General features: G+C 45.8%; 1 protein-coding gene across 4 annotated transcripts in view; it reads right to left on the bottom strand.

The window, feature by feature from the left end:
* Window positions 1-435: 435 nt before the first annotated feature.
* The window catches only part of HERC3 (HECT and RLD domain containing E3 ubiquitin protein ligase 3), a 112,782-nt gene continuing 86,725 nt past the window's right edge, over window positions 436-26,492 (bottom strand). For 2 of the 4 annotated variants that reach the window (XM_073340669.2, XM_073340668.1), the window contains exons 23-25: window positions 24,082-24,265; window positions 22,165-22,267; window positions 436-2,052 (exon numbers count right to left, since the gene is read on the bottom strand). In XM_073340669.2, coding sequence (XP_073196770.1) covers window positions 1,844-2,052; window positions 22,165-22,267; window positions 24,082-24,265 — 496 coding nt within the window. In that variant the 3' untranslated portion in view covers window positions 436-1,843. Of the gene's footprint in view, window positions 2,053-22,164; window positions 22,268-23,055; window positions 23,663-24,081; window positions 24,266-26,492 lie in introns of those variants that run through there. The other 2 variants (XM_073340670.2, XM_073340671.1) reach the window with 2 other exon arrangements.

The raw sequence follows: 26,492 nt of genomic DNA, 5'->3' as shown, positions 1-26,492 counted from the left end.
CCTATAGAATGGGAATACTACTACCTCTCTCCATCTTGGCTAGTTAGGCAATATGTGCTTTGGGGGCAGGGCCTCTCACACTGTTTGTTCAAGGAAGCCCTGATTTGAGGGGGTCCTTTAGGTTCTCCCACCACATAATTGAGTTGTCTGTTTGTTCCATATTACTGGTGCAGCTGAAGGGAAGCTGACTAACATACATCTTTCTGATGCAAGAGGGAAGCCATTAGTTATAGCATATACCCATAAAGTCACTTGGTGTAGAGGAAAAGGCAGAGGAAAGAGAACTATAGCACCATCAGCGCTTCCACTGAAGCGAGCAGATCCTAGTGGAGTGAGGAAGCCATACTTTCCTACCACGCTTCTCTCCAAGCTGAACGCCCACACACAATATTTCCATCCCTCTTCCACACCTTCAAACAAAGACAGCAAATGATCGGGGAACTAAACATCAAATTTATTGCATAATACTGAAGTATGTACACACACACACACATAGAAAATAAACATTTTCTATAGCTGTATTTTTGTCTTTAATGCTGTTTTATAAAGAGGCTGACAAGCTACCAATGTAGTAATCAGCACATTTTAAAAAAAACCCATGCCTACAACCGTTTGTTAGAGAGGTCCAAAGTTCAATACTACATATCAAACATGGTACATAAATACTGTATGTTCCATAAATATGTCCATTCTCCAACAGGGTTTAAAATTAGATTTACACCGACTCTTGGAAAATGAGAGATTGTTCACCATTTTAACTGATCATAGGGGGAGGGCTCACTAATCTTTTGTGAAATGGGTGGTTAATTCATCCTCTTACCCACCCAGAAGCATTAATGTACATTTCAAATGTGATCAACAGAACCTTTATAACAAAGATTGCCTTTAAGTCCCAGCATTTAATGGAGACACAAAGTGTCAAGTAGAAAGTAGAAATGTTGCACTGAAAAACTAACCCCTGATTCCAAACATCTACAAGCCCGTGGGTTTGATCCATTGTCCTGTGGATTTGATTCTGATTTCTTGGAGCTGCCATCTCACATTTGATCAGGATCACTTGCCTGTGAGGAGGGAAACTAGGACTAGGTTAACCCCACTGTAGACTTCTATATTGGTAGAGATTCAATTTGGGAAACCAATTTCCAAATTTTGTTCTTCCTCAGAACTAAAAAGAAGTGACCTTGCCCCCAAGAGAACCCTCTAAAAAAGGCTAAGCAGGGAAAGACACAATCAAAATTTGAGACCAAAAGAAAAAACACAGAATCCAGAGTCTGGTGCAAACAAACTGAATGTGTACCTTAAGAAGGGGGGGGGGGGGTTGGAGACAAGTGTCACAATAGTGCTCCCATCCCAGTACCCAACTGTCCTGCAGAGAGGAGGGTAGTGGGCATTAGATGTAGCAATTCTATGTAAGCAAGACCCAGCTTGCATTTGGGGGTTGGGTGCAGGGGGAGGGGAGGAGAGGGCAGTAGTAAAGCAGGGAGGGTTGGACAGTTCAAAAAAAAATCCACCATTTCACCCACTGCCAGAAACACAAGGAGCAGCAAAGATCAAAATATTGAGGATGACGGAAAGAAAAAATGGGGGATGGTGGAAAGAAAACTGCAAGCAACTGCTGGGAATAAAAACAATTAACCAAAAAAAAAGTTGAACTGATTTTGTTTGATGGGTTCGAGACTTCAGTGCACATATTCTCCCTGCTAAAAATCCCAGAAAGAGTTGACAGTCTCATGCTGGGCCTCCGTGTCCTTTGATGCTAATATTTTAAAAAAACATTCTGATCCATTACGTCACAAAAATAAAACCTGCTCCATTTGTTGTCTCCGTTTCTGTCGCTTGCCGATCAGGCCAAGCTAAAGCCCTCATAGTGATCGATGGCTTGTGTAAGCCGCATGCTCAGGGTCTCCTTGCTGCTGTACTTGGGCAGGTCGAGGAGGTTATAGCAGGTGTGAGCTACGGGCAGGTACTGGTCCCCGCTCGACGTGGACTGGATGATGATGCGTAAACTTGACATGCCATAGATAGGAATGCGGTCACTGCCGGTCAGGAACACTGAGAGACCAGAAACAAAACACATAACTTTAAGAAGGCAGCCTCACATGAATGAAGGCACCAAAACTGGACGGCAAATCCTGTCACCAACTAAAATCCCCACATCAAATTTTTCCACATTGACTTCTGTGAGTCCCACAACATTCAGCCCAAGGGTCTGTGTCCTCAAATGGCCTCCCTGGCTCCATCCTCAACCACTCTGAACTCTGTATGACTCCAATTGCTGTAAATTCATCTGCAGTGACCCCCCCAACTGCTCTCAAATTTTTCCACATTGACCTCTCTGTGAACCCCAATGCATGTAGTCCTGCTGTCTGTGTCCTTGGATGACCTCCCTGGCTTGAGCCTCACCCTCTCTGAACTCTGCATGACCCCCAATTGCCTGGAAGTTCATCCTCAGTGACCTCAGCTGACACCAACTGCTCTCAAATTTTTCCACATTGACCTCTCTGTGACCCCCAATGCATGTAGTCCTACTGTCTGTGTCCTTGGATGACCTCCCTGGCTTGAGCCTCACCCTCTCTGAACTCTGCATGACCCCAATTGCCTGTAAATTCATTCTCAGTGACCCCAGCTGACCCCAACTGCTTTCAAATTTGAAAGGTGTGAATGACTGCGGGTCTGAAGGCACATGGAGCAAGGCGAGCGAGGCTAGAGATAGTGGGGGTTATATAGTCAGTGCAGAAAAACGTGGAGGCAATAGGGCTCATAGTGGGGTCACTCACGGTGAGTATAGCGATAGTGGAGTCACACAGCGATAGGGTGGAGGAAATGGGGGTCATGGAGGGCCAACGAGGAAACATTTAGAGGCATTCTGTGTTATAGCCCGCATGACACTGTAGGAAAGAAAGGAGCCCATGTTACACTAATGTATCATCACTGCTGCCAAACTGTGATAAATCTCATACAAAGTATGCTGTGTTCGGTATCATTGGAAAAGTTTTAGTCCACTGAGTATGGTTATCCTATTTAGCTGGACCATCCCATAGTTGTATATGAAGTTATGAAACTTTGCTGTGTGCTTGTATCTCAAACCTGTTGTTTCTGGGTAAGACAGATTTACACCTGGGCTAGCCAGCCTGCTTGATGGCCTATTACAGGCAAATCAGTTCTTCCAGGGTTCCCTTCTGAGGTCTCTTCAGGAGCATGCAGCCAACGAATGCCTCCTGACTCAGCAAGGACATGTGACCCAGGCCTCCAGGTTTGTGTATGTAACTTTCCATGCACCTGGACTAAGAGGCATACATTGCAGACTGTGACATCATTCTTTTTCATTCCTGCTTCACATCTCTGGGTTACGATTTCTAAGAAAGGGAAGCTTTGAATAAAGGACTGATGACCCCAAATCTTTTTGGGTGATCCAGAGAGACTTATTGCAAACTAGGAGGTTTAACAGCACTGGTATTAGCCTAATCTACAAACTCGGAAATCAACTATAATGTATATTTTAACTTCTTAATAACTCTTCCTTTAGTTTTTAGCTACCAGAGGATTGGCTACAAGTGTGGTCTTCGGGTAAGGCATGAGCTATATCTTGGGGTGTGTGGCTGGTTCTTTGGAACTGGAAAAAACTAACGTGCTGGTTTTGGTTTTAATAACCCTACATCACAAAAATCCAGTTGTCTGGGTGGTGAGATGGGCTGGATTGCCTCTAGAGGACTGTTTTGGCTCCTTTTTAACTCATAGAAGTGATACAGGAGCTCACTTTTGTTACTCGTTTGGTGATCTCTAACAATAAACCACCAGTTTCGGGGTCTGACCTGGTTCCTCGTCTGTCCTGAATGTGGCATTCTCAGCTGTGATCTAAACCAGGCTGCTCTTGAAGTCGGTGTGTCACAGAGAGACAAGCTCTAGGTGGTGGGGGTCATGCAAGCATCAATGAGGAAAATGTTGGAGGCAGCTGTGATTATGGAGGGGGCCACTGAGTGTGAGGCTGGAGGCTGTGGGGTCAGAGCGTAAGGCAGACTGTACAGGGGGTCATGCTGGTGTCAAGGAGGAAAAATCTGGAGTCAGTTAGGGTCAGATGGTCTCAAAGGATAAATTTATAGATAGTTCGGGTCTTGAGGGGGTCAGTGACCACTGCATAAACTCCAAGACCTCTCGTCTTTCTCTCCTTGACCCTATGTGACCTCACTGCTTTCATATCCACCCTCACTGACGCCTCTGTGACCACACCTACCGGTAAATTTGTCCTCTGTGACCCATCACCTCCAAATTTTTCCTATTTGACCCTTGTATGACCCCCAGTACCTCCAAGCTTCCTCTCTGTGACCCTAAGTGACCCCCATCTACCTCCAGCCTTATTCACTCTGACCCCACTGCCTCCACTCACCCTCCATGATCCCAGCTGCCTACAACTATTTCCTCATTGACCCCTGCATGACCTCTGCTACCTCCAACTTTACTCTCTGATTCCCCTGCTTCAGAAGGCTACTGACTCTGGGTGATACTGAACAGGCTGTTTAGGCCACGTGTCTTGAATTCTAGTCACACGGCTCAGAAAGAAACTACGGAAACCAAGCTGATGCCCTAAGTGCCGTCTGTTAAGGGACTGGAGAGCCCCCATACAGGCCACAACCTGAGAGGCCCCTTGTGTCCCCCAGGGCTAAGGCACCACTTCTCTGTCCTGTTTTTAACGTTTATCTTTTCAGTAGGTATTTCATGTTTGCTAGCCGTAGTGAGAGCCATGGTTGAGGCATGTCTGGACATGCTGCGATGTGCTGTCACAGAGCGCATGCACAGCCTAGAGCAGTGCTTCTCAGCCCTTTTTGGCTCAGGAGCACATACGGGTGTGTTAAGAGCATCTCTGGCTGGCGTGTGTTGCAACAGGAACAGACTCTAGACCGAGAAACAGATTCATCTGACTGCAGCTAGCACGCCTTGCCAGACCACTCAGCAGAGAGTGAGTTTACTTACTTGCTGTACTTGTACCTAGGATCATAGATTTAGATCCTATTGTAGTTTTCAATAACTTTTTAAACCAGCTGGTCTCTCTCAAACGTGACGGGATTGCTCAGGGGGGAAGGGCAGTTCATAACACTTGGTGCCCCCTATGAGGATTTTTACCAGTTTTGTAAAACTACAACACTTGGGGTCAGGGATTGCAACCATGCACTCCAGGTGGGGAATGCTATGTTAGTCTCTTGAGGACAGATAGTGGTGGGCTAAAGCCTCTACAAAAAGAGGGTGGTGAAGAAAGAGGTACACAGTTATATCTCCTCCCATGGGGGACTTTAATGGTCCTGAGATGCCTTCTTGGTGGACTCTCAACAAGCCCATTGGGCTTCGCTCCACGAGCAATGGGGAAAGTTCATGACTACTAAGCCTAAAAGGGTTATCAGAAAAAAGGCCCTAATTCTAGGATGCTGGAAGGCTGGCTCTGAAACCCATGAAAGGCTGAGACATTGTCTACACTACCACTTACTTTGGTACAACTTACATTGCTCAGGGGTGTGAATAATCCACCCCTGGAGCGACATAAGTTACACCAACCTAAGTGACAGTGTGGACAGCACTAGGTTAGCGGGAGAGCTTCTCTTGCCAACATAGCTATCGCCTCTCGCTGAGATGGAATTATTATGCTGACAGGAAAGCTCTTTCCTGTTGGTGTAGAGCACCTTTGGACTCCCCGCTCCCAGTGTAGACTAACCCTGAGTCAGGTCCATGCAGCCTTGAAGGACTTACAAGTGCAATTGGTGGGAGAACTGCATGCTTGTCAGCTCCTTGAGAGCAATCTGCAGGCTTCTCAAGCCTCCATCTTGAGCTCTTTAGTGACACTGGAAATGGTCACTAATGAAAAGGAGGCATTGTCTGAGAAATGTCAACAACCTGGGCAGGAGAATTAGAGAAAGAATTGGAAGATGCTCAATCTGCCCTTTGAGCGCTAATGCAGGAGAATCAGGAATGGAAAAGAGCAGCCTCCCATGGTCACTGCAATCGAGTCATTGCTAAATTACAAGCCAAGTCGCAAGTGAGGTGGGGTAAGATGGCCACCATTACAGATTCCCGTGCAACTGAGTTCTCAATCTCCTCCTTCTCAGAGGAGGAGGAGGGTGATTTATATACCCCATAATATGATTATGAGTGTGATTTATGGCATGATGACCCAGATCAGGGAGACTGTCACCCAAATCCTATGGCCCAGTCACTAGAAGCCACTGTGTCAGATGGAGACCAACCAAGCGGGGCGATCAAAATGGCGGCCGCAAAGAAGTGGTAAATGAGACCACAACCACTGCACTTTCTCCCAAACAAATTCAAGCTGTTGCTCAGTCCATGGGACCTTGAACAGCAGAAACCATTTGGAGCTGGCTTTCAAATTGGGAAAGGGAAACGAAAGTAAATGGATGGACAAATCAAGATTTTTGTTTTGTGGTTGCAGCTTCACTGTCACCTAATCTCAAATCAGCTATTCCCCCCGAGATTCTAGAAAAGCATGTAGATGAGGAACTGCAACTAAGAGAAACTCAAAAGAAACTAGCTGCCACACTCTTAGGGGAAAATAGTTTGTACCCTAGTGCCATGAATATAAAATGAGACGCCCTCTGGCTTTTGGGAAGTCCACAATTTAATCTTCCTGGGTGCCAATCATGATAATTTGGTCAACAAACAAATGTTAACAGCAGAGGTCCATCCTGGTCTTACAAATAGGACTGCTGTTGTGGTCAATTCAAATAATACTCATGGTGAAATCCATGCATATGGAGCATGGCAGGATAGCTCCACTAGGCAGGACTTAAAAATAAAAGGAAAAACAGGATCTGTTGCAACCATTCAATGAAAAAAGGAAGGAGAGGAAAGAGGTCACAGAAGAGAGATAAAAGGGGATAAAGGAAAAGGAAAAGATCAAAAGGGATCTTCTGAGTTGAGGGACCATTAAAAAAAAATATGGAGCGGTAAAGGAAGGAATTCCATACTGGAAGCTAATACTGAGATTTTCTAAACAAGACCACATAACATCTGGAAAGCCTTTTATTAAATCTGTGCCTGTAAACACAGTTAGAACCTTGGCTGGTGCCCAAGACTGGAGCCTAGTGCTCCCTTTCTACAATAGGTCAGCCTGTCCTGGCAACCTAGGGAGGTTCCCTTATCCGGGGATCCCTGGGGGTGCCCCAGTGTTAAAATCATGATAGAGGATAGGCAATATAAAATATTAGTAGATACCGGAGCATCCAACAGTATCCTACCTATAGAACCAAGTGCAGGTGGGGTCCTTAAACCCAGGAGAGACATGAATTGGCTGGATACACCAGTCAAACCCATTCAGTACCTTTTACAGGTGAAAGTCCAGTAATAATATCCGGGGTACAGACCGAAGCAAAATTTGGGAAACAAAATTTGGAAGATGATGTAGGGATTCTTGGGAGTGATGTTCTCCAGGAAACCCCTGCTATCACTGATTATGGGAAACAAATTTTACGGATTATAAAGGGAAAAGTCCTCAGTGGACCAGGGGATACTAGTCGTCACAACTAGCAAAAGCAATTCTCCTGTTTGGTTGGCCTGTAAACTGGATGGTTCCTGAAGACTACTAACTATCAAGCACTCAATCAACATACTCCTACAGTTTTCCCAGTGGTGGCATCCTATCAGGATCTATTAGAACAAGTAACTGATGGAAAGAAGTGGTTTTCGATCGAACTAACGACATCTGGTCTGTCCTTGTGGTCATAAAAACAAACAAACCAAACCAATACAAGTTTTAAGCTTATCTTGCTTTAAGATTAAACTCGATAAGTTTATGGAGGAGATGGTATGATGGGATAACATGGTTTTGGTAATTAAATATTCATGGTAAATAGGCCCAATGGCCTGTGATGGGTTTTTAGATGGGGTAAGATCCAAGTTACCCGGGAAAGAATTTTCTGTAGTATCTGGCTGATGAATCTTGCCCATATGCTCAGGGTTTAGCTGATCGCCATATTTGGGGTCGGGAAGGAATTTTCCTCCAGGGCAGATTGGAAGGCCCTGGAGGTTTTTCGCCTTCCTCTGTAGCATGGGGCATGGGTCACTTGCTGGAGGATTCTCTGCTCCTTGAGGTCTTCAAACTACAATTTGAGGACTTCAATAGCACAGATATAGGTGTGAGGTCTTTTTTAGGAGTGGTGGGTGAAGTTCTGTGGCCTGCATTGTGCAGGAGGTCAGACTAGATGATCATAATGGTCCCTTCTGACCTAAATATCTATGAATCTATGAATCTATGAAAGTTTGCCTTCATAAATAAAAGTCAACAATTTACATGGACCTGACTTCCTCGGGAATTTAATAACTCTCCCACATTATCTTCTGCAGCCATGACCAAAGTTCTGGCTCCTCTTTTGGAAACTAATCAAGTATTGTTGTGTGTTGATGACACATTAGTTGCCACAGACACTGAGGAAGAACATAAAGAAGTACTAACTTGGTTGTTTAAATTACTGAGTGAGGCAAGATTAAAATTAAATGTGAAAAAGGCTCAGATCGCCAGTCATAAAGTATCCTTCCTGGGAATTGAAATTGGCCCTGATGACAGACAGCCCCTTCAGGAGCGAGTCCAAACTATCTTAGACCTCCCTATACCAACATCTGAACATGAACTGAGAACCTTTCTGGGATTAGCAGGATTCAATAGGGAATGTATTCCAGGATTTGCTGAAATTGCTAAACCCCTGTATAAAATTCTCAAGAAGGGAGAAATTTGGGAATGGAAGTCTGAACACGGTCAAGCAGTACAGGTCTTAAAATAAAAAATTGTCCAAATAACTGCACTGGCACGTCCTAACCCACAAACACCTTTTATTATAGAATAGGAGCTTCATCGACTGCTCTTTCTGTTGTGTTAACGCAGCATCAGTTGGGCAATGATAACCTATTGCCTATGACAGGTTTCAGAGTAGCAGCCATGTTAGTCTGTATCCGCAAAAAGAACAGGAGACCTTGTGGCACCTTAGAGACTAACTGCCTATGCTTCTCAGCTTTTTAGCCAAGTGGAGAAAAAAAATTCTGCATGCGTAAAACAAGTTCTAGTAGTGTGTTGGGCCACTCAGCATTTTGAGTCTCTTACAGGATTAAATACTGTTGTCCTGAGGGCCCCCCGCACCCCTGTAAAATATCTTTTCTCTGGGAAAATTAAAGATGGGTAGGTATCAAATTCTCAGCTGGCTTGCTGGACTTTCGCTCTAAGGATCGAGATTTGCAGGTAGAGGCTCCAACTGGACCATCTAAAACTGCTTTATTATATTGGTAGGTGGGAATCCCCATGAGCGCCCACTTCCTCAGCTGACCATTTGAAAGAGGTACCTTTCTGAGACTCCTTTTCTGAACAAAAATCTATTCAGGTCTGGTTGTCCCACGTAGCTGGAAAAGCCTACACTGATTTTGCACTTGTAGATCCTGTCAATCAGACACTGATTGCAAGGAAATGTAATACACATTCGGCTCTGTATGTGACTTGGCTGCAGCGTGCTGTGTCTTCGAAAATGTTTCTTTAGAAAAAGATCTATCCGAGTCTTCCCATTCTCAATGGGTCTGACTGGCTCTAGTGGACTGGCTTCCAGAATGGAAAGAAAACGCTGTGTGTTGCTCAGATGGTAATCTATAGCACATGCCGAATGATACCTGTATATAATTACCCTTTTGAAAAGAAGAATTAATTGGCAAAGTTAAAGCTCATCAAAAGAAAGGACCCGTGGCAGAATGGAATATTTGGGCTGACTATGAAGCTAAACCGGGAGCATTAAATGGACCCTGCGGGCAACCTCCAAAACAAAATGTTGTAGCAAGGATTCAAACCAAAGAGCCAGAAAATACAGATAGTCCCGCTGCAAAGCAGGGCAAAGCTCTAACTCTGAAATGTCTCTTTAAAAAGGCTAGTGAGGGAGGAGTTTCTCTCTCGAATATTACCTGAAGGGGCGGGGGCTACTCATTGCAAAGCCCCAAGGCCAGTGGATGTGGGTAGTGCCGAAACATTTAAGAAGTGAGATCATTTATCTTGCACATGATCCAGGGGGTCATCAGGGCATTGCTTGTTCAACTGAAAGTCTGTTGCAAACAGCTTGGCGGCCCTCTGTAAAATCTGACATTGACCAACGTCAGAAGTCACTGACAGTGTGTTGCGGTTAATGCAGATCAGGGGAGAGGCAAGATTCCCCTAAAAATCCCATGGTTCAAGTCAATTATACCACACGTAGAGGAAATAAATACCTCTTGATAACAGTGGCTACTTTTTGTGATTGTAGCTTTCCCTGTAAAAACTAACACTGCTTTAAATACTGCTCAGTGTCTTACTGAACCTGTGGTGCCCAGGTGGGGAATTCCCGTTGTTCTTGAATCTGACCAGGGATCCCATTTACTATGCAAGCTCTATGGACTCAAGCATTTCCCTTGCCATCCTCAGGCCAGTGGGAACGTGGAGCAGTCATACCACACAATTAAAGAGGCACTTAGGAAGATTGTGACCGAAAGTGGAAACGAATTTGGGACATTCAGTTACCACAAATTCTGACGTCTCTTTGAGCAGCTACTAGTGTCTCTACCAGATTTAGCCCATTTGAATTAATGACAGGTAGACTGATGCAGTTACCAGAGATCTGGTATGCTCCTGTTCCAACAGAGGGGCAAGCAGTAGTGTCTGCTGATAGATTTCTAGAGCAACTGAAAACTAGACTTGCTGGAGTGAGCAAAAGAGCAGCTCAGCAGCAAGGAGAAAGCAGATGGAAACTGCAAAGAGGATTTCTCCATAACAAAGGAATAGAGCTTGACATAGGGAGTCAAGTAATGGTAAAACATCTAGGGAAAAGGGAATATGCCTTCTCTCCCTGTTGGGAGGGACCCTATGTTATCACTAGGGCTGTCAGGCGATTAAAACAATTAATTGTGATTAATCGTGGAATTAAAAAATGAATTACGATTAAGCGCGCTGTTAAATAATAATAAAATACTATTTATTTAAATATTTTCAGATGTTTTCTACATTTCCAAATATATTGATTTCAATTACAACGCAGAATACGAAGTGTACAGTGCTCACTTCATATTTATTTTTGATTACACATATTTGCACTGTAAAAAACAAAATAGTATTTTTCAATTCACCTAATACAAGTACTGTAGTGCAATCTCTTCATCATGAAAGTTGAACTTACAAATGTAGAATTATGTACAAAAAATAACTGCATTCAAAAATAAAAGAATGTAAAACTTTAGAGCCTTCAAGTCCACTCAGTCCTACTTCAGCCAGTCACTCAGACAAACAAGTTTGGTTACAATTTGCAGGAGATAATACTACCTGTTTCTTGTTTACAACGTCACCTGAAAGTGAGAACAGGCGTTCGCATGGCATTGTTGTAGCCGGTGTTGCAAGATATTTACATGCCAGATGCTCTAAAGATTCATATGTCCCTTCATGCTTCAACTACCATTCCAGAGGACATGTGTCCATGCTGATGATGGGTTCTGCTCGATAACGATCCAAAGCAGAGAGGACCGATGCATGTTCATTTTCATCATCTGAGTCAGATGCCACCAGCATCTTTTTCGGTGGTTCGTGTTCTGCAGTTTCCACATAGTGTTGCTCTTTTAAGGCTTCTGAAAGCAGGCTCCACACCTTGTCCCTCTCAGATTTTGGAAGGCACTTCAGAGTCTTAAACCGTGGGTCGAGTGCTGTAGCTATTTTTAGAAAACTCACTTTGGTACCTTCTTTGCGTTTGTCAAATCTGCTGTGAAAGTGTTCTAAAATGAACATGTGCTGGATCATCATCCAAGACTGCTATAACATGAAATATATGGCAGAATGTGGGTAAAACAGAACAGGAGACATACAATTCTTCCCAAGGCGTTCAGTCACAAATTTAATTAACACATTAATTTTTTAATGAGCATTATCAGCATGGACGCATGTCCTCTGGAATGGTGGCCAAAGCATGAAGGGGCATAGGAATGTTTAGCATATCTGGCACATAAATACCTTGCAACGCCGGTTACAAAAGTTCCATGAGAGCGCCTGTTCTCACTTTCAGGTGACATTGTAAATAAGAAGCAGGCAGCAGTATCTTCCCTAAATGTAAACAAACTTGTTTGTCTTAGCAATTGGCTGAACAAGAAGTAAGACCGAGTGGACATGTAGGCTCTAAAGTTTTACATTGTTTTGTTTTTGAGTGCAGTTATGTAACAACAACAAAAAATCTACATTTGTAAATTGCACTTTCATGATAAAGAGATTGCACTACAGTACTTGTATGAGGTGAATTGAAAAATACTATTTCTTTTATCATTTTTACAGTGCAAATATCTGTAATAAAAATAATATAAAGTGAGCACTGTTCACTTCATATTCTGTGTTGTAACAGAAATCAATATATTTGAAAATGTAGAAAAACATCCAAAAATATTTAATACATGTCAATTGGTAGTCTATTGTTTTTTTGTGGTAATTGCGTGAGTTAACTGCGATTAATTGACAGCCCTAGTTATTACTGGTAAGCGGAGTTCCTCTATCAAGTACGTTTACCTCAAAAAGGAAGACAGTTAAAGTGGTACCACAGGGGATAATTAAAACCCTTTGGTAAATCCTAAAAGTTAGAGATTCTGTCATTGATTTAAGCAGGGCAAGAAGCCCTCTGTTTTTGTTCTTTTTCAGAAACATGTGCAGGGAACATCATTACCACCTGGTATTTTATGAGAACATTGTTACCACCTGGTATTTTATGAGAATCCTGGCATCTACTATGTGGGATCATGGCTACAAGATCTATTTGAAACTGCCGAAGTTATCGGGATGCAGCAGCATTGGACTTACGTGGGGAGAGCTGTTCTGAGTTATCAAGCTCCCTCAGTGGTAGAGGGGCCATGGTCTGAGCTATCATTGGCAGAAATCTGAGGATTTTATCTTTCAAAATCATATTAGGAGAAAATAATTCATTTTATAGAATAGCTTACAATAGTGGATACTATTGGAAAAATGGATTCTTAGCTTGATTTAGGATATAGAATTGCTACCCTATGTAGCAGAGGCAGAGTAAACAGGAGGACAGTGGGCCAAATCTGGACCACCAGAGGCTTTTCAATGGACCTCAAAATCTTTTTATTTACTTATTATCATTATTCTTGTTATGTTCTCTGGAGTCTGGATCTTGACTATATCTTGACCAAGAAATTTGGAACTTATAGAAACTCTTATACAATTGTAGGACTGGACGGGACCTTAAGAGGTCTTCTAGTCCAGTCCTCTGCACTCATGGCAGGACTCGTATTATCTAGACCGTTCCTGACAGGTGTTTGTCTAACCTGTTCTTAAAAATCTCGAATGATGGAGATTCAATAACCTCCCTAAGTAATTTACTCCAGTGCTTAACCACCCTGAGAGTTAGGAAGTTTTTCTTAATGTCCAACCTAAACCTCCATTGCTGCAATTTAAGCCATTGCTTTTTGTCCTATCCTCAAAGGTTAGTAAGAACAATTCTTCTCCCTCCCTCCTCATCTTCCCTCATAGGTCATGTTTTCTAGACCTTTAATCATTTTTGTTGCTCTCCTCTGGACTTCCTCCAATTTGTCCACATCTTTCCTGAAATGTGGCACCCAGAACTGGACACAATACTCCAGTTGAGTCTGTATCAGCTCACCGTAGAGCAGAAGAATTTACTTCTTGTGTCTTGCTTACAACATTCCTGCTAATACATACACTCCTGTGACTTACCTTGACAAAAAATAATTGATCACCCCCGTCAGATAGTAATAGATGGTCTTTTTGTGCATGGCAAACCTTTTCTGCCAATTCAGTTGAATCTACTGTAACAACTGAAACCTGGTATGATGGAGGTTGAAGTACTTGTGGAGGCATGTACTATGGGGAATGCTGGTTTAACTTTACATTTATTAATGATATAAATTTTAGTTATTATTCTAAGTTATATGTAAGTCCACAGAAAAGTGCTGAATCACTTATTTTAAGGCTTGTCCATTAGCAATCATGAGGTTAATACCACTTTTGCTCCCAAAATTACTCTTTTGCCAATTCCTAAATCATTACAGCAAAAGCTGCCCGTTGAATCTGCAGGACCTATCCAACTGAAGGTTGGCCAACCCACCAGAATGCTTTAAAATGCTCAAGTTCAGGTAGTGATGCTGATGCACACAGTTGCTTTCACAGTTGCAATTCAAAGCATTACTGCAATCTTGATGCTGGGAATGTGTTATTTGCTCTGCCATTACAAATCAATATGGAAATGGCATTAACCAAACGGTAAAGGAAAAAGCGGTATGAGGATACTCACTAAAATGTGGGTACGGCCTGACACTAACTTGGTAAAATCCGACAGTGAGCCAAGAGGGATGGATTGTTATGGTACTGGAGACCCCCCATACAGGCCACACCCTGAGACACTCTTGAGTCCCCGGGGTGAGGCATTTTTACCCTTTCTTGTTTTTAATGTTTATCTTTTTAGTAAGTATTCTACATTTTCTAGCAGTAGAGGGAGCGATGGTGGAGGCAGGTCTGGAGATGCTGTGTATGTGCTGTCACAGGGCACATGTGTAGCTTCGAGCAATGGCTCTCAACCTTTCCTACTATGGTACCCCTTTCAGGAGTCTGATTTGTCTTGCAGACCCCCAAGTTTCACCTCACTTAAAAACTACTTGCTTACAAAATCATAAAAACACAAAAGTGTCTCAGCACACTATTACTAACAAATTGCTCACTTTCTCATTTTTATCTTATAATTATACAATAAATCAATTGGAAAATCAATATTGTACTTTATATTTCAGTGTATAGAGCAGTATAAACAAGTCATTGTATGAAATTTTAGTTTGAACTGACTTCGCTAGTGCTTTTTCTGTAGCCTGTTGTAAAACTTGGCAAATATCTAGATGAGTTGATGTACCCCCTGGAAGACCTCTACGTATCTCTGGTTGAAAGCCACTGGCCTAGAGTACATATGGGTGTGTTAAGAGCGTCTCTGGGTGGTGTGTGGTGCAGTAGTGACAGACTCTAGACCGACAAACAGATTTATCTGACTGCAGCTGGCATGCCTTGCCGGACCACCCAGCAGGAAGTGAGATCTTACTTACCTGATGTAGTTGTACTTAGGACCATATATTTAGATCCTGTTGTAGTTTTCAATAACTTGTTAAAACCAGCTGGTCTCTCTCAAACATGATTGAATTGCTTGGGGGGGAAGGGCAGCTCGTAACACTACACATGAGTGTAGGTGCCTAAGCACCCAGGTTTGTACTGTTGGCCTTTCCCTTTCTGCCTCCCCTGCCAGCCCCCCTGCTACAAAGAGACTTACCCATACCCTTTCAGACCTAGTGGGGGGAAAGCACCAGGGGACTGCAGTTATTATTGTAAGCAAGGCAAACACTGTCCCTGCCCTTTGGTAACAAAAACCAGAGAGGAACAGGAAACACAGCGAGGGAAATGCCCTCTGCAATCAGCAGGAGCCCCATAGGGATTGTGTATACATGTGTCACTCGCCCACTTCCATCTGGCTCCCCCGGGAAGCTGTCCCCTCTTCCAAGCCGAAACAATGACATCTCACAAACGTTTGATCATTTGAAACTCACTCTCTGCCACCTGCATTTAGTTATTGCAAGAGGAGGATTTACCCTGAAACCTTTTCAAATACAGGGAGATATTCTTATCCTTCAGGCCCTGTTCTCCGCTGATGGGTGTCCCCAGCCTCCTGCCCAGCTGGCCGTGACATCAGCAGGGAATCTGGCCCTGTGATGTTGGATTTGTTAAAAGGAATCAGCTAAAATAAATTGACAACAATTTCCAGGCTTGCCTCCTCCCCGTGCCCCGGGCCAGCTGAGCAGTGGGCTGGTGGCTGCTTGCCAAGCAGAGCTACCACAAAGAGACTGGACTGGAACATGGAAAAAAAGCCACAAATATGCAACCTGGCCTCTGTCATGTGAAAATAAACAAGGGCAGTTATAAATAGCTGTTGTCCTGACCTTAAACAACAGACTCCCAGGCTCTAGATCAAACCCAGATCTTTCATATGCAGCACCCCGATCATCCACTAAACAAGCATCGCAGGCAAAGAAACACTTGCTCATTTGAATGTTAGCCTTGCAAAAATGCTGATGGACTGCCCCCCTGTGTGAACCTCAGCACAGCTCTGGACACAGATATGTGCAGCCTTCAGAGCAGATGAGAGCACTGGTTCCTTCTGGATTTCTCGCTGGCATCAACTCACCCTGAAGGGTTGCAGTACAGCTTTGCGGAGAATCAGAGGGCAAGGGAGGGAAGAGGAAGGAAGTGTGCTGGCAAAGGAGGCAGCAAGCACCGGCAAGAATGCAGAGCCTGGGGTGCTGCCCACGTGGCATGTAAAGCCTGAGCTGACAGTGCTCTATGGGGACAAGGGCCCAAGCTCTGCTGAATTCAGCAGTTTTACTTTGCAGACTTCTGCATCTTCACTTCTACAGCAGAACAAATGACCAAAAAAGGGGAGAGGAAGAGGTTTCCCCTCTGTAACAAACCCCTCTGCCTATGGACAAACCAAATCGTCTGAGAGCCTCAGCTTGCGGAGTTCCAACAACTAGTTAAAGGATTAGTTGAGAAGTCCAGCAGCAGCTGGTAGGACATGGAGTACCACGCACTATAGGGTGGGCTTTTCATAAGCATGCAGGAGTGGGCCAAACCTGGCCCCACTGAAGTCAGCGGGAGAGTTACCATAGACTTCAATAGAAGCAAAGTTCGGCCAGCGTTGAGTGCTTTGGAAAATCCCACTCTGCTACCACAGGCCCTACAAGAGGCCTACCCAGGAAGCCAAGGACCAACAAGAAGGAAAGCGGAGACCACCAGAGAGGTCCCTGCAAAGAAGTCGAGGGGAGGGAGAGGGTGCTGCATATTCACTACTTGTTGTTTCTATTTCAGTTCCCTTCTGGCCCTCCCATTGCACCCTTTGTTAAAAGCAAACTCCATTTTTCACCACCGTAAGAGAAAGAAAAGTGGCTGAACTGGTTTCACATGGTAAATGCAACACAAACCATGATTCTCCTGTTACAGTGGCACCCAGGGTGCTGAACTGACACACAGGAGCCCCAACCAACTTGCAAATCTAAAACCCACCCTGATTTCCCACGGGGAAGGGTTTTCACAGTGCTTTGAGGGAAGAGAGCCTTTTCACAGCTCACAATCCTTGTGTTTCATTTTCTTTCACGGAGCCAGCGACTCAGCATGCAACATTCCACAGCTCCCCCCTGCCTGCAACAAGGCCTTTGCTCCAGCCTCAGGGAAGGAACATCTCTCCTCTATACACAGCCCAGGGTACTCAGACAGCTCCAGGAAGGGAGCAGGAGAGCGAGGGCTGCTGATTTGGATGCTGGCTAAGAACAGCAAGGGTAAGTGACTTGGGAAGAAAAGGAGTACTTGTGGCACCTTAGAGACTAACCAATTTATTTGAGCATGAGCTTTCGTGAGCTACAGCTCACTTCATCAGATGTTTACCGTGGAAACTGCAGCAGACTTTATATACACACAGAAATCATGAAACAATACCTCCTCCCACCCCACTGTCCTGCTGGTAATAGCTTATCTAAAGTGATCAACAGGTGGGCCATTTCCAGCACAAATCCAGGTTTTCTCACCCTCCACCCCCCCACACAAATTCACTCTCCTGCTTAGTCTCTAAGGTGCCACAAGTACTCCTTTTCTTTTTGCGAATACAGACTAACACGGCTGTTCCTCTGAAACCTGACTTGGGAAGGGAGTTCACAAGCAAGTTCTGGATGTTTAGTTAAAAGGAGGGGTGGCCACTGAGCCAAGCATCAGGCTTGGAAACTTAGAGGAGCTTGGCTACACACTCTTTTTGTACCAGTTTAACTATACTGGTTTAGAAGAGTTAAATCAGTGCAACCCCCCCCCCCCGGCACAGACCCAGTTATACTACTATGAAAGGGCTTACATCAGGATAATTGGTTCCACAATGGGCTTTGCACCAATGGTTTCTAAACTGATATAGATACAGAACAAGAACAAGAACAGCCCCTACTAGTACCCAGGGGGGAGAGGTTTGGAGAGGACAGTAGCCAGGAGATGAGGTCAGGCCGGAGGGAGAGGCTTACTAATGTAGACCAGTGGTGCAATGGGTAGAAGAGGAGTTGTGACGTGTGTGGAGGGGCTGCGTGCTGGGAAGGCAGGCTGTTCAGCCAGAAGAATCCATGCAAAGGCGGGGGGGAAGAGATGGTGAAAGAAACAACAGGCAGCCTCCACATGAGAACATCAGGGCCATCTACAGCCCAGAAGAGGGGAAGCTTCCAGAGCTACATTTATCAAACATTCACCAATCGTTCTGCCATGCAGATTTTCAAAATCATCTACACATTGATCCACCAAGGGAGACATGCAGTAATGTTTCCCCTTAACGATGACACCTGTATAAAAATCAAAAATATCCTTCTACTTGCCTCCTCCCTGCCACGCCGCCAACAGCTTAGAAACCAAAACATGGGAGGTGGGGAAAGCTCCATGTTCTACAGGATTCGGTTCTATGGCCCAGTTTTCTAGCATCTCACCCCAGGGCTCTGGAGTAATTAATGCTACTGGAAAGCAGGCCTGTTAATCTCACCAGGTTTCTGTGGGACAGAGGGCCATCTGGGTGCTGGCGGAAGGACCAAGGAAAAGTTTGGAAAGAAGAATGTGTGACGAGAAGAAAGGAGCAGGGAGATGAAGTTTTGGTGACCCTGAGTGAAAACGGCAGCTAATCCCTAAAGGCGCCTTTGAGAATTTCATCCTCCACTGATTAGAATGGTACCAGTTATTGTTATTATTATTGTTACTATACTTGAAGGAAACCAAAGTTTGTCTCTTTTCTGTGCTCTCCATTGCCCCTGAGGGGTCAGCAGCAGCAGGGACCGAAGCTGGGACTGCTGGATCTAAAACCAAGAGCCTCTACTACCTGAGCTAAAAAAAGACCCAGGTCCGTTCGTTCACATGGTTGCAGACTCAAATCTCTCTGTGGCCCAGACACTAGAGCAGGGGTGGCCTAGGGGTGGACACTAGAGCTCCGGAGCCACATGGGCGGCTCTTCAGAAGTTACTGTGCGGCTCCTTGTCTAGGCGCCGACTCCAGGGCTGGAGCTACAGGCGCCAACTTTCCAGTGTGCCGGGGGTTGCTCACTGCTCAACCCTTGGCTCAGCAAGGTCTTGGGAAGGTGTGATACACTTACACAGACTTTGGGTCCTGGTCCAGCCTATGCCCATTCAGGAAGATGCTGAGCAGTTTATTGACCTTGGTGTGGCCTATGTGGAAGCAGCTGGAAACTGTCTTTTTGGTACGAGGTTTAAGTCTTCATCTTTTACAACACCAGGCCATCTCTTTCATGTCAGCATTCAGAACTTCTCCTCGGTGACTGAAAAATCCCAGTCCCGTACTGCCAAACAGCTATCATCTGCATCGATAAAATGCCTGGCAGCGGCATTGGGTAGGTAAGTTGGGAAAAGGTTGAAAAGTGTTAGTGCTAGAACTGAGCCCTGAGGTAAACCATGATTTTGGGACCTCCAGGAGCTGGTCTTTTGTCCAAGCAGACAGACCTTGGAACAGGTAGCCTCTCTGCAACAATTCCACAGCTGTGACAACCCACTTTGGTAGGGCCAATGACAGTCAGTAGAGTAGACCTGTATGACAAATTTTGCCAGGATTTGATGACAATTACGCAGTTTGATCTGAAACCTGCTTAAATCTACACTTTGGATACTATCAGTGGAGGAGGCAATTCTTTGAAGAATAAGCCTTTCCAGTAATTTGTACACACAGCTTAGCAAAGCGATGGGCTGGTAACATGCTGCAGTTGGTGGTCAGGTTTTGACAGGGCTATTCCTTTTGCTCTGCCCCAAATCTTCAGTATTTTATTCTCCTTGATGTCTCTAGACAGAAAGATGGCTAGCCATTTTCTGCTAGTTTTTACCAGGTTCTTCAGGAATTTGTGGGAGAGGTTACCAAGCCCATAGACGTTATCTGTTTTCAATTTAAATTTGATCTGTGGTGAAAGGCTAGAGGTCGTCTTTGTTTTTTGGTATTCACTGTTTGTACTGTCGCTATTTCTTCTTCACCTCTCCTTTGAACATTTTGTCCTTGTCCACGTCTGTAACATTTATCAGGAGGGTGGCAATACTCTTCGTAAAGGCTGAGTAACAGTGCTCTGCTGAAGGCTTCTCAGAAGCACCACACTTTTCTGATGAGGGCCCAGGATCTCAATATGTTTGGTTCCTCAGTAGCCTGCTCCCATCTTGCTCTTCCAGAAGCTCTGAAGTTCAAGTTGTCCAAGAGATGTGTGGCAATGCCTGGGCACCACACTCTACATACTGCTTGAGAAGGAGTTCTACACACTCCGCAGGTCGGCAGGGAATGTAGGTCTCATAGCAACCTTTTGGAATTGACTCCATGGCAGCTTCATATATGGCTTTTATGAACCACATGTAAGTGTCCTCAATGGAGATGTGTGGGATACAAGTGATGTAGCAGTCAGTGAACTGGGTAAAGCTGGGCCAGTTTGCCTTCTAATAATTCCAGTGAGGGCTTTTATTGGTACTCCCAATAGGTACAATTACTCCACCTTTGATAAGGATCAAACTATGTTGACTGTGTGGAAAGTTTTTCAGTACACTGCTTACAGCCTGAAATGAATGATTATGTGTACTGATGATCGAGGTGAGGCCAGGGAAGTAGTCTTGTTTCCATCTGGCAGAATGAAAAGTATCCTGCTGCTCTGGATCATGGATGAGGTGAAGGTCATGGAGTGAGACTCAGTCAAAAATGTCAACTCCATTTTGATCAGACCATCTGTAACCCTAGGGGATACAGTGGCTAGTAAAGTTTCCAGCGTAGATGGTATGGTGTGGTACCCTAAGAAGAACATTTGGAGTAGGCCGGGTGACTTGTACACATTTGCCACTCTGAAATGATCAACTCTCACAGCATCATAGAGGTCTGAATTAACTGGGAGTGGTTCCGTGCCAGCAAGATTGGCTCTAACATAGGCAGCACAGCTATGTTTACTATGCAGAGAGTCACGCAAAAGGTCATAACCTTTGACGTTAAGGCAGCTGGCAGAAAGAGAGATGATGTGTCTCCTGGAGGCAGATTACAACTGGGTTACGTTTCGACTTTAGGGACTAGAGAATGGAACGTTTAGCTGAAGGATTTTCAGGAATGGGCCAATATCCAAAGTTCCTTGATCATGGGTAAGGTCGCTGAGTTCACTTGAAAGTCCACGCTGACCAGGACTGAAAGCTTTGGAAAGCTATTTGCAGCTTTGGCTTCCCCTGCAGAAGCAGGGTACTTACGCGGTATACAGCGGGAACATAGCTGCATTATACTTCCCACTAGAGAGAAATTACTCCTTTTTGTATTTTCCATGCCTTCCTTGGGAACGTGTCAAGGGAGGTGTGAGCTGTGTGCCTTTTTTTTTTTTTTTTTTTTTCCTTTTCCTTTTTAAGAGCTCTAGCTGTCAGCCCTGGACGGCTGGGGCTTGTGCAGAAGGGCTGTGCACACCTAGGAGGTGGGGGGGATGGGATAAGGGGGAGCAGCACAGTCAGAGCCCCGCTGACTGGGCTCAGGCTCCCCTTTTCCCCCACCCACCCCAATCCCTCACTGGGAGCCCAGACTTGGGCTCTCCTTTCCCCTCCCCTGCCCAATCCCTCACCAGGAGGCGGCGCCGTGGCTCCAGCTGGCAGCTCCGGGGTGGCAGCAGCAGAGAAGTAAGGGTGGCAATGGCATGCAAAATAGGCTGTGAAAAGTGATATTGACAAATACCCCTTTTCAAATTGCCACCCTTACTTCTGAGCTGCTGCAGGCACGGTGCTGCCTTCAGAGCTGGGTGGCAATATACGTACTAGGGGAGGGCGGGAGCGTAAGCGACTTAAGACACAAGGAAGTGGGGGCACAACCAAATAAGTTTGAGAACCATTGGACTACAGGGATTTTTAGTGCCAAACTTAACATGGGAGTGAAAAGGAACAGGAGGAGAAAGGCAAAAACTATTCTGGCTAGTAGTTATTATTTAGACACAACCTTTCCACTTTGATTGTGCAGCAAGCGTCAATGTAGCTATTCTAGATTTCACCCATACAGCTGAGGTTCGAATCTGGGTCTACAATTTCAAGACGTGGCTAATACCACTGCAAGATACTTACAAAGAAATTTCTTCTTCTTTTCCAAGGGAAATTCATGAAAGGTTTCCCAGAACATTCTCACTGTCGGGTGTGTAGCGGAGTAGTCCCCCTTGTAGATGGCACACTGTTAAAAGAGGCACAAACTTTTTGCTTATGAGAGAAAGTGATGGTCCTCCACTAACTTCCACTTCCTTAGAATCCTAAGCAGGAGGAATTCAATTAATAAAAAGCACAGTTTAAAAATCTAAGAATAACTGCTGATATACGAATAATACCATGCGTGATCATTTACTGTCGACAACAGCGGTTTTCAAACTTTTTTTCTGGAGACCCAGTTGAAGAAAATTGTTGATGCCCACAACCCAACCAAGATGGGGATGAGGGGTTTGGGATGTGGGAGGGAATCAGGGCTGGGGCAGAGTGGGGCCGAGAACGAGGGGTTCAGGGTGTGGGGGGGGACTCTGGGCTGGGGCAGGGGTTGGGGTGCAGGAAGGGGTCAGGGCTCTGGGTTTGGGGTGCAGGCTCTGGGGTGGGGCTGAGGATGAGAGGTTTGGGGTGTTGGAGGGGGTTCTGGGTTTGAGGGGGGCTCAGGGCTGCGGCTTGGTGTTGTGGTACAGGAGGAGGTCAGGGCTCTGGGCTGGGGCCAGGGATGAATAGTTTGGGGTATAGGAAGGAGCTCCGGGTTTAGGGGGGCTCAGGGCGGGGGCTTGGGGCACGGGCTTACCTCAGGCTGCTCCCAGTCAGCGGCACAGCACGGGTGCTAAGACAGGCTTCCTGCCTGTCCTGGCACCGCGAAAGTGGGCAGCAGCAGGTCTAGCTCCTAGGCGGAGGCATGCAAGCAGCAAAGCGTGGCTCTCGCCCGCAGGCACCCCCCCCCTCCAGCTCCCATTGGCTGGGAACCAGCCAATGGGAGTGCAGAGCCAGTGCTCGGTGCGGGGGCAGTGTGCAGAGCCCTGTGGCCCCCCCCGCCTAGGAGCCGGACTTGCTGCTGGCTGCTTCCGGGGTGCAGCGCAGTGTCAGAACAGGTAGGGACTATCCTGCCTTAGCCGGGCAGCACCGCCGATAGGACTCTTAACGGCCTGGTTGGCAGTGTGACCAGAGCTGCCACAACCCGGTGCCTTACATTCCGTGACCCAGTACTGGGTCGCAACCTGCAGTTTGAAAACCACTGGTCTACAGTACAAGCCCAGTACTACTTATAAGGTGTGGAACAGGGAAAGAAACTAGATTATATGCTTGTATTTAGAGGGTACAATTCACCCTCATGCAGAGGGGCAGCACAAGCCCTGTGTACTACACGAGTTCCACTCAAACTCTTGGCCTTCCGCTGCCATCTCTGCCCCACGGTGAATTTCCCCCTGAGAGAGGGACCAGCTATTCTGTGTTCATATCCTCCATTGAATCCAGACTTCACCCCTAAACAAAGATAGTGCAAATCCTTCTCTTCCTGCCTTCCTCTGTTGGTGGCAGGAAAGCTGACGGGCGATAACGACTTTCAAGGGAATCAGGAGAAGGTGCTCTAGTGAGGAGACAAGAGAAAGTTCCCATAAGAGGCTGAGGGCTCTATCCCATCCGAACCCTTTGCAGTGGGCACCCAGTGTCCAGATCATGGATATACTTAATACTACCCCCATGATAGCTACCTTCTAGGTACTAATGTGGCCCCTATTACCATCATATCTGAGCACCTCACAATCTTCAGTGGATTTCTCCTCTCAACACCGTTTGCGAGGCAGGGCAGTGCTATTACCCTCATTTTATAGATGAGAAACTAAGACAGGGAGAGACTATATGACAAGCCCAAGGTTGCACATGAAGTCTGTGTCAAATTGAGGAACCAATCTCCTGAGTCCCAGACTAGCGCCCTAAGCACTGGGCCATCCTTCCTGGTTTCTGTGGCCAAGAAGACAAACAGAAAAGATGTCCATGTCAGCTTACCTCTTCCATTTCCTCCCAGTTGTAGTTGCTGTTTCCTACTATCATGGCCCTCAGCTCTGAGGGCTGGAAGAGTTCCAGGACCTTCCCACCGCACACCTTCAGGAAGCCGGTGGAGAAAGCGATATACCACTCATGGACGGAGAGATTGAAGATGTAATTCAAGTAGGCCTCAACAAATTCCTGCCTGGTGTATTGAGAGAAGGGGAGGGGAGAGAGGAGAGAGAAAATATTGTTATTCACATTGCTGTGTTTTATTAAAAAACTGTCAGGAACTGACCGTTCACGCAGTGGGCTGGAAGCTATAGAGGCACACACGCTCAGTCAGGTCTAAAAAGGGGACTTCTGTGTATTATGAATAAAATGGACACGCTGTTCAGGAGGCTGGAGTGAAACGCTTCCAGTCCACCCCATGTCTCAAGGCTCTCCGGTAACGGTACACACGAGTGTAAAGAGTCAGAGAGCAAGTGGCATCGTAGGCCTGTCTGACTCACTGGCAGTGGAGAGCTCCTCAGATAGCACATGCTGTGCATTATGAAGACAGACCCACTTATGGGCAGAGCATCCAGATGCCCAGAGCATCGAGGGCTAGGCATCAGCTGAGCCTTTGGGAGCTGCTGAGGCAGGGAGTCCTTCTCTTTGCTGTGCACATTTCAGTCCACATTACAGCTGATGTTCCACTAAAGCGGAAGTCAGCATTAGGTCTCCATAGGACACATCAGCCCCTCAGCACAGCTCTCCCAGCCCTATGTTTAAGACGTGCACGAAATAACTTACTGCTCCTTTCAGCCATCCAGTAAAGTGACTAGGGAACTGGGGCAGGAGGGGGGAAGTCACTCAGCACAGCATTTCCTACTTTCTCTACACTGACCTGCTACTTCCTGATGCCCTGAGTTGATGCTTTCCTCATGGCTGGGAGTCAAACCAAAGGGACAGAGACTATGGCCAAGATTTTCAAAAAGAAGAGCCTAAGAAGTCTATATTTAGGCACCTGTTGGACAGAGCTCACTGGCAGATGCTGGGTGCTCAGCACTTCAGAAGAGCCTAAACTGGAGGTCCTATTTTAGAAAGCCTTGGTCTAAACCTACAATAACTTCCATCTCTTTTCCATTAACACACATGCTGTGTGTGCTGAGGGCTGTGAAGAAAAAAGATACAAGGAAATTCTAGAGTCAGATACATCCCAGTAACAGCTAACCTAAGTAACAGACAGAAAGCAGCGAAAGGCAAAGGACCTGATTCTTAGTTACACTAAGATCTCATTGCACCACTCTGGCAGTGTAAAGGAGCTCGGAAAGAGCTAGAAATTACTCCCTGAGAATATCCTTGGCACAAAGGCCTCCATGGTCAATGCAGAACTGGTGTCAGAGCTGTATGCCAGCCCTGCTTGCACCCCTAACGTAGGGGGTATGCTGAGGACGGTCTGGAGGAAGAAGTAGGAGAGCTGAGGGCAGGAGGGTGTTGTGAATCAAGAGCCCCGTGCTACAGCTATTTCTGGCTTTTTAAGAATTGATAGGGGGCCCTGGGAAGCAGAGTTGAAGCCCTGACATTGCTCTAATTTACACAGAGGGCCAGGCAGGGTGAAAGAAGTGACTCAGTTGAAGTGTTTATTCCTACAAATGCATGTGAGATTTTCTTCATTTAAAAGATGCTAATATGGTTAAGTGAACTCATGCAATATTGGAGATTCCCAGTAGAGGGTGCCATGGTTTCTACATAAGGATAAAGTCATCTAGAAAAGATTCGAACTAGGGTCTGTGGCCCGTCAGGGTAATCCACTGGTGGGCTGCGAGACATTTTGTTTACATTGACCGTCTGCAGGCACGGCCCCCCGCCGCTCCCAGTGGCCGTGGTTTGCTGTTCCTGGCCAATGGGAGCCGTGGGAAGCAGCGGCCAGCAGGTCCCTGTGGCCCATGCCGCTTCCCGCAGCTCCAATTGGCTGGGAATGGCGAACCGCAGCCATTGGGAGCTGTGGGGGGCCGTGCCTGCAGACGGTCAATGTAAACAAAATGTCCTGCGGCCCACCAGAGGATTACCCTGACGGGCCACGTGCCGAAGGTTGCCAACTCCTGGATTAGAATAAAATATTAGGGTATTTCTACACACAGTTTTTGCTCCAGCTTACTAAATTGGTAAACAACCCAATGGAGTCATCCTCTTCTTTCATATGGCATTTAAAAACCAATTAGCTGGGATTATAATTGAATCTTGACATTCAAAAGCCACTCTAATGCTTCTGGGGTAGCTGGGTGGGTCACAATTTGTTGTGGGGGTGGGATAGTTGTCTGTGGTGGGTCACAATTTGTTGATTCTTTGATTTTCCATTTGTGGAGGAGATAGCCACACCTTCCATGCACTGTCCGAACGTGGCTGAGTGCAGAATGCTGCCGATGGAGTTATTAAGTGGTACAGCC

This window comes from Lepidochelys kempii, chromosome 4 (assembly GCF_965140285.1).
Source record: "Lepidochelys kempii isolate rLepKem1 chromosome 4, rLepKem1.hap1, whole genome shotgun sequence".
In the NCBI taxonomy this organism is placed as follows: Eukaryota; Metazoa; Chordata; order Testudines; family Cheloniidae; genus Lepidochelys; species Lepidochelys kempii.
The sequence above is the reverse complement of the archived record's forward strand: the minus strand, read 5'-3'. Positions and strand labels throughout refer to the sequence as shown.